The sequence below is a fragment of the Nymphaea colorata genome, chromosome 2 (assembly GCF_008831285.2).
Source record: "Nymphaea colorata isolate Beijing-Zhang1983 chromosome 2, ASM883128v2, whole genome shotgun sequence".
Taxonomy (NCBI): Eukaryota; Viridiplantae; Streptophyta; class Magnoliopsida; order Nymphaeales; family Nymphaeaceae; genus Nymphaea; species Nymphaea colorata.
The window spans coordinates 22,402,292-22,410,757 of record NC_045139.1 but is presented as its reverse complement, the minus strand read 5'-3'; the positions used below and the strand labels follow the sequence as shown (position 1 = coordinate 22,410,757).

Sequence of the window (8,466 nt, the reverse complement as noted above, 5' to 3'; positions counted from 1 at the left end):
AGCCGTTAGCTTCCGGTGGTTCAGTCTCTCGTCAACTGTCCTGTTCTTTTTTGGGTCGCCCTTTTGAGAGAGGGAGGGAGAGAGTCGCCCTTTTGAGAGAGGGAGGGAGAGAGAATTGGACAGAGGAATCAAGGCGTTCAGACATGGAAATCAAGGCGATCAGACATGGAAAGGGACGCGGTAAAAATAAAAGAAAATCTCAAATTTAAAATGTCGCCATTGGTTTAGGCATGGAGTACCGCTTGAATTCGTGGAGGCTCCGCCCTGTCCAGACAGGCGTTCGCTTCAATCGATCTGATTGTTCACGTTTTAACGTGTGCTGACTATTGCATGTCTCTTAGATCTTTGATTAACATAGTGTTGATGGGCTGGGCAGGTAGAAGGTAAGAGAAAAGGACTGTTTTTAACATTAAACAATGATGCTAAGGTGATAAGTTTTTAACTTCACCCGTGTTTGGTGTACAGTCTTTTTTTATAAAGAAGTGATACAATTCCATCGGACACTACTTAAAGACTGCTTGAGTTTTAAGGGACCGTCCTAATGATAATTAATAAGTTGTTTGATAATTAATAAGTTGTTTGGGAGCCCGAACATTTTGGAAGTGTTCCATGAATCATATTCATAGAACATTAATTTAAACACTGATTTAATTCTCTATGAATTTCACTTGATTTTTTGACATGTAAATGTGGTTTTGCTCCCAAACATTGTTTAAAGCATATTTGAATGACTTTCAAAATTGATGTATAAAAAACTCAAGTTTGACAAAACACTATTTTCAAATGAGAGTGAATAATTTGTCAACCCAAAAGCATAGACAAGAATTTAGCTTGGAAAACAAACATAGTTTCCACGAAAAGTCTTTCTTTTTTTGGAAGATACCTCCAAACAGAAACTGTGAATTTTCCCATTGAAATTCAATACCGAGTCATGCGCTTTTGTTTCTTTTGGACTTTGATTATCATTAACTACTAAAATAAAATGAAAAGGTCTGACCAAAATACTTTTTTGTTTTTTTTACTTTTGATGGGATCTTTCAAAGGTAATATTTTCAAAGTTTTACAAAAATTCTGACATCTTTTAAAAAATTACAAACAGGACCAAAAAAATATCTTAAAATAGTGTATCTAGGAAACTGGTGGTTAAATCTATCTTTTTTTTTTTTAACTTATTTGAAATAAAATCTCTTCTATCTATATCCAGGAACACATTATGATGAGTTTTCAATTCAATGTTACAAGATATGACCAGCCAATTGTGATTTTTTCGGTTACTTTTTCAATATTTTGAACATTTTACTTATTTTTTATTATTGTTTACGTCTCTCTCAATCGTTTTTTTATAAAGTAATTACATTTCTATATTTTTCCCCTATGCAAAGCCAACTTGACTATGTCGGCAGCTTCATCAATTCAATTCTATGAACGATTTTCTCTTTCAATTACTAGTTCATGTGATAATTAAGCCCTTAACCATGAAGCCCCTTCAAGATTCCCTCCTAATCCAAGTCTCTCCTATGACACCTTAGACTGACGGGTTTGATCAGAAAGCCTAACAAAGCGGACTGGAGTCCAATTATTTATCCCAAAAGACGGCCAAGTGACAGAAGCGCGGCACAAAATTTTCATGGTTAATAATGAAAACATTTTTAGGAATAAAAAGAAAGCTTTTTGTAGGGACAAAAAACATTTGAAAAACTAAAAAGAACATATTTTTTTGAATAATTTCTAAAATATCTCAACTCCCTACCCGTGTTTTTTTGGCATATATGTATTGGGTGCAGTAAGTGGCGCACGCAATTCACTTTCCAAGCGAACACAAGCTATGGTTGACGTCTAGTGACGTCCTCCGGGATTAGCAGATAAACCGAAGTTATCGTTGCTTATATCAGTTTTTGACAAAATGCAATGACAAAAATATTTTTAATATAAACTAATTTATGAATGTGCATTTCATACCATATGTGGGTGAGCAAGAGGTTCAGGACGACAACAATGCACCCTTCAGTGTCACGCCTCGCCACTTAAGTCACACAAAAGTACAGTGATCAATCACGTAATGAAACTAAAGACTTTGCCTTTAGAAAAATGTGAGTCCGATCAGGTATACGTTTTATTTCATATTATGTTTAAACCACTTAGCTGATTTTTTTTTTTTTTTCAATGCGAGAAAGCTCAAATCTAGATGCGTTCACAAGGAAACTCGAGCTTCGGATGTCCTTTTTAGATGGCAAACAATAATTTCTTTGCTGTTTAGACAGTTGATTAAGAAAATAATTTACTGAGCGCTTTAATTAATGAACAAAAAACTCTTTCATATTCTAAAATATTTTATGATTGCCTTAGATTTTTCTGTTTGTGCCACGGAGGATTGCAGAAGGCAGACGGCTCCTCCGGTCATCCTGGTGGAGGAAGAGTTAGGGTCAGGAGACTTGGGAAGAACCACGGTCAACCGTAGGCAGCGGGGGCGGAGGCTGCGCTTTGTTGAAGCCAGTAGGCTGTAATGGCCCGTCAATGCGACGCCATAATTGAGCATTCGAAGCTTCGAGCCGCCTTCGGTCTTTTTTTTCTTTTTTTTTTTCCTTTTGGAGAGAAGAGACAGTTGCAGAGGTGGGGTTGGAGGGAGTCAAATATTTAGGAGAGGGCAGGTCCCCGTCCAGCAAGCTACACAACTCCAATTTCCCCTCCCCTTTCCCACCAACAGATCAATACTAGCATTAACACTACATATGCATCGTCCTCTGACCCTCTCTGCTCCCACATGGCGGTTCGGAAAGGCGCTCCTCTCCCTCTCCCAGTAGAACGTCTTCCCAACTGAACATTAACACTGGTGTTCCAGATATCCCTCCTTCTTTCCCATATCTTCGTCTCTGAGAGAAAGAGAGAGTGAGAGTGGGAGGGTTGGGGACTTCTCCTTTTGTCAAGTTTGTTGGTTTGCCCCAATCTGAACGATGGGGTTGGACGACGGGAAGGGTGCAGCCGGCCACAGCTTTGAGGTTGAGAGCACGGGCGGCGAGCGGGTGGGGTTCAGCGGTCCGCTGAGCAAGAGGAGCAGCAAGAAGAGCGCTCGCTTCAACATCCCCGGCGAGACGAGCAGCATGGCCGGTGACGATGCCTACGTCGAGATCACCCTCGACGTCCGAGATGACACGGTCGCCGTCCACAGCGTGAAGACGGCGGGCCAGGACGAGGAGGATCCGGAGATCACCCTCCTTGCTAAGAATCTCGAGAAGAAGTCGTCCTTCGGCTCGAATATTGTCCGGTCGGCCTCCAACCGGATACGGCAGGTATCTCAGGAGCTGAAACGTCTCGCCTCCGTCACATCGAGCCCCGCTGGCGCCAAACTCGACCGGTCTAAGTCGGCCACAGCCGGCGCCCTCATCAGTCTCAAGTTCATCAGCAAGGCCGACGGCGGCGCTGGCTGGCCTGCAGTCGAGAAGCGCTTCAAGGAGCTTTCCATCGAGGGCGTTCTTCCCCGATCTCTATTCGGCCAGTGCATCGGTATATACTCGCCTGACGCCCTTCCTTCACCGCCTACGTCTCTCTCTCTCTCTCGCTTTCGCTGATCTCTCAGTGATTTTGTCTAATATTATGAATTAATACTCATACTGTCGAGTTTCTATGATTCAGGGATGAAGGAATCGAAAGAGTTTGCCATCGCCTTGTACGATGCTTTAGCTCGGCGGAAGAACATCGTAGCCCCTTTCCTAACCAAGGATGAGCTTCGTGACTTCTGGGAGCAAATCTCCGATCAGAGCTTCGACGCAAGGCTTCAGACCTTCTTCGATATGTAAGCTGCCATTCCTTTTTCTCGGTCTTCTTCTTGTTTCTTTTGCCAAATTCTTAATTACATGTACCGCCGGCATCATTCAGGGTCGACAAGAACTCAGACGGTCGGATTACTGAGGCAGAGGTTAAGGAGGTACGCTACTGGTTGTGTGATTACATGGCTGGATTTGTTTACTGCACGAAGATGCGATGCCCCTGAAACCGGAAGATCATCTCCATTTATGCTCTTTTTCCTCCTACAGATCATCACTCTTAGCGCGTCGGCAAACAAGCTATCCAAGATTAAGGAGCAAGCTGAAGAGTATGCGGCTCTTATAATGGAAGAATTGGACCCCAACAATCTCGGTTACGTGGAGGTAATTTATATACAACAATGAGTTTGCCCTCCCCCACGGTGCACTGAAACTGCCCTTTACTTTTCTTTTTCAATTTTTGTTATAATACTGCCGAAGATTCTCTCCTCCGTACAAAAATGGAGAAAAGAGTCGCCGGTTCTTCTACCCCTCCGGCTTTCTCTCCCTTGATCCGCGGCCCATTTCTTTCTTTGGTCGCTCCGTTGGTAAAAGAGTTGCATTCTTCAATTGACAGGTTTACAATCTGGAAACGCTGCTGCTGCAAGGACCGAGCCAATCGGTGGCGCCGATGTCGAACAGCCGGAACTTAAGCCAGATGCTGAGCCAGAAACTGAGGCCCACCAGAGAGAGCAACCCCATCAAGAGGTGGTACAGTCAAATCAAATATTTCTTGGAGGACAACTGGCAAAGGTCGTGGGTTACTTTGCTCTGGTTCGGCATAATGTGTGGCCTCTTCACCTGGAAGTTCATCCAGTACCGGCACAGAGCCGTGTACCATGTCATGGGCTACTGCGTCTGCGTCGCAAAGGGCGGTGCAGAGACACTCAAGTTCAACATGGCTTTGATCCTTCTCCCTGTCTGCCGGAATACAATCACATGGCTGAGGAACAGGACCAAACTGGGAGTCGCCGTCCCGTTTGACGACAACCTGAATTTTCACAAGGTAAATATGATGTACCTACTAATCACCCACATCCCTCTTTGAATTTCTTTTTCCTTCTTTGGCTGTGGGGCCTTGTAGATCAGATGCAACTAGCAACGCCTTAATGGCAACCTGCTATGCTTAAGCTCATTAAGTTGTTGCCATTGTCTAATGAAGACAGTAGCCTGCAATTTGCATGTTTATATGTAGAAAGAGTAATTTTTATTCTAATATACATGACATTTTGCGTAACTAAAATAGTGTTACTGATGTTAAATATTTGTTGTAATCACTCGTTAAGATGTTTGCAGTACTTATTTAATGTTATGTACAAATTCATCATCAGGTTGTAATGATCTTCGTTGCAGGTCATTGCTACGGGTGTGGTAGTGGGAACAGGACTGCACGTGATATCCCATTTGACGTGCGATTTCCCCCGCCTCCTACATGCTACTCCCCAAGAGTACGAGCCCATGAAGCGGTTCTTCGGCGAAAAGCAGCCCCCAAACTACTGGTGGTTTGTGAAGGGTACTGAAGGGTGGACTGGTGTGGTAATGGTGGTCCTGATGGCCATCGCCTTCACCCTTGCTACCCCTTGGTTCAGGAGAAACAGGCTGAACGTCCCCAAACCTTTCAAAAAGCTGACTGGTTTCAATGCCTTCTGGTACTCCCACCATCTTTTTATCATCGTTTATGCTCTGCTCATCCTCCATGGTTACCAACTCTACTTGACCCACGACTGGTACAAGAAGACGGTAAGTTTTACTTCTTCTTCTTATTATAGAAGTGGTTTTTAACTTTGCTTCTTAATTTCCTCGGAGTTTGATTGTTTAATGTATAATGAATGCTTTGCTTTACTTGCAGACATGGATGTATCTTGCAATCCCCATGTTGCTGTATGCGTGCGAGCGCCTGACCAGGGCACTCAGGTCTGGGGTAAAACCAGTTACAATCCTCAAGGTAATTAAAAATTCCCTTTCCTTCTGTCTCACACTCACAGAGTTGAAGGGATCAAGTCGGTGCTTTTCCCCGGAGATGCTGACGTTCTCTAATTGATGCAGGTCGCTGTGTACCCTGGAAATGTTCTGACTCTGCAGATGTCGAAACCAAATGGCTTCAAATACAAGAGTGGGCAATACATGTTTGTTAATTGCGCAGCCGTCTCGCCATTTGAATGGTAATTTTACCATCTACATCTATAGCAAATTAAGGAACTTTTAGGATTTGCAGTGTGTAATATTCTCTACTCGAAGCATTTGGCAGCGAGCTAATTTACAGAAGCTTTGAAACAGGCATCCTTTCTCCATTACCTCTGCTCCAAGTGATGATTACGTGAGCGTCCACATCAGAACACTAGGAGATTGGACTAGCGAACTCAAGGCCGTCTTTTCCGAGGTACATAGCTAAACGCCATAGTAAGGTCTTGACTAAGAGGAGTATCAGAGTAAGCTAGGTAATCTGTCATCTCTCGCAGCCCCACCCTTATGTTTTTCTTTTTCTTGTGATTTAGGTGTGCCAACCACCAGATAGTGGCAAAAGTGGCCTTCTTCGGGCTGACTACCGTCGTGATGGCGGCAACCCAAGGTTTGGAATATGCTATGTTCTCTATCTCATTTGTCCTCTCTCTCTCTCTCTCTATAATTCAGTAAAATTGATTAAATCTCTTTTCTTCGAATGACCTTTTTTTGGGAGGAGGAAATCAAGGCAAACTAAAGATGAGTTGTATATCCTGTTCTTGTTTTGATCAGCTTTCCAAGAGTGTTAATCGATGGACCTTACGGAGCACCAGCTCAAGACTACAAGAAATATGAAGTTGTGCTGCTTGTGGGGTTGGGGATTGGAGCGACGCCCTTCATCAGCATTGTTAAGGACATAATTAACAACATAAAGGCTAGAGATGAAGAAGATGAGGAGATGGAGAGGGGTGACGGAGGCGGCAAGCCCCGGAGGAGGTCGACGTTCATGACGTCGAGGGCCTATTTCTACTGGGTGACGAGGGAGCAGGGCTCATTTGACTGGTTCAAGGGCGTGATGAACGAGGTGGCGGAGTCGGACCAGAACGGGGTGATCGAACTCCACAACTACTGCACCAGTGTCTACGAGGAAGGCGACGCGAGGTCCGCGCTCATTGCGATGCTTCAGCAACTCAACCACGCCAAGAACGGCGTGGACGTAGTGTCCGGCACCCGCGTCAAGACGCACTTCGCGAAGCCCAACTGGCGCAGCGTCTTCAAGCGCATCACTCTCAATCACAGGGATTCTAGAGTTGGTGAGCCCCTGCTTCACATTACATCGAGCGTTTTCTGAACCGATCTAATTTGTCCTCTCTAATTTGGGTTTCGCTTGTTCCTGGACAGGGGTTTTCTATTGTGGGGCTCCGGCGCCTACCAAGGAGCTGAGGCAGCTGTCTCACGATTTCTCAAGGAAAACGAGCACCAAGTTCGACTTCCACAAGGAGAACTTTTGATTAGACACGGCTTCGTCTCTCTCCCTCTCTCTCTCTCTCCCTCTCTCTGTGGCCCCTCTTCATCAACCTTCCTCATTCAATGGACGGCAGTTCATGATCCACAATATTGGGCCCGAGTTTGTACGTTTCTTTCTGGTGAAAGGCGACATGGGGCTTAATTTCAACCTGGGTCCCGGCGGCTGAACAGCTTGTCGACAGGCGCAACAACCATTTTTTTCAAACTCCACCGGTTCGGCGTCCCCACCACTTTATGTAGGTGGGCCAGTTAATTGGTTCACGCGGGATGGATGGTGGTGAGTGAAATGCCTTATACAAAATATCAAGTAGATTGGTGCGACTGGGATTAAAAATTATCATGTATTTAATACGACCCGAATTAATGGGACCTTTGGGTTTGTTATGTCTTTAGCTACCAGTCCTTTAATTAATTTGTTCATGCACGTGAATGGTGTTGGATATGTAAAGCAGGAAAGAAGAAAGTAATAAAAAATGAAGGAATTTCTTTAAGTTGCCGAAAGTCTTAATTTATTCCAAAAAGTACACCTACCATTACAAATATTTTCTGATATGATCCTCAAACAGCCACTTTATCATACAGCTACTGGTTTCCTTATAATATACCTTAACTTACTGATTAGAAACAAATAAATCCTTCAAGAATCCGTGCTGCTTATCTTCTTCAGGAGGTTGTGATCCGTATCCTCCCTAGTGTTATGAACGGATATATAAATTGTATTTCTACAATGCCTCTCTCCTTCACTCTCTCTCATTCTCTCTCCTATCTCCTGTAGTAGCCTCGTTCTCCAAGGCCCTTTCCGGATTCAACTTTCCAATTCATACATATTATGATTAGATGTTTTGTTATGTTTGGTATGCATTTATATAGTTTGCTTTCATTTCGCAAGATTTAGAATTAAGTTCATGTGAAAATCATGTTAGGTTATCAGCTACATGCATGCAACAATAGAAAATTACGTGCACTTGGTACGTGACTTTAATGAAGATAATCGTTTTCAAAACACATAGTCTTGAATTGCACATTTTGAAAAATTGAACATGTTTTCAAACATGTTTTCCCAAAAGACTAGATTCAAACATGATTGAAATCTAAATCTCATGTTCAACCTACCTAAATCCATTTAGGCTTACTCGATGCCTTAACCAAGATCAGACATCGAGTCCAATACAATGAACGTAAGCTTAACATATGTTGG

The 8,466-nt window shown here is 43.4% G+C and overlaps 1 protein-coding gene across 1 annotated transcript; it reads left to right on the top strand.

Annotated features, from left to right (window-relative positions):
- The first annotated feature begins 2,607 nt into the window (after positions 1-2,607).
- Positions 2,608-7,759, top strand: LOC116247772 (respiratory burst oxidase homolog protein C). Its single transcript, XM_031620082.2, has 12 exons — positions 2,608-3,501; positions 3,631-3,790; positions 3,874-3,922; positions 4,032-4,145; positions 4,378-4,806; positions 5,154-5,540; positions 5,650-5,745; positions 5,847-5,962; positions 6,078-6,180; positions 6,296-6,369; positions 6,534-7,054; positions 7,143-7,759. The coding sequence occupies exons 1-12, from the start codon at positions 2,952-2,954 to the stop codon at positions 7,250-7,252; spliced, it is 2,709 nt and encodes a 902-aa protein (XP_031475942.1). The 5' UTR covers positions 2,608-2,951; the 3' UTR covers positions 7,253-7,759.
- The last annotated feature ends 707 nt before the right edge of the window (positions 7,760-8,466 follow it).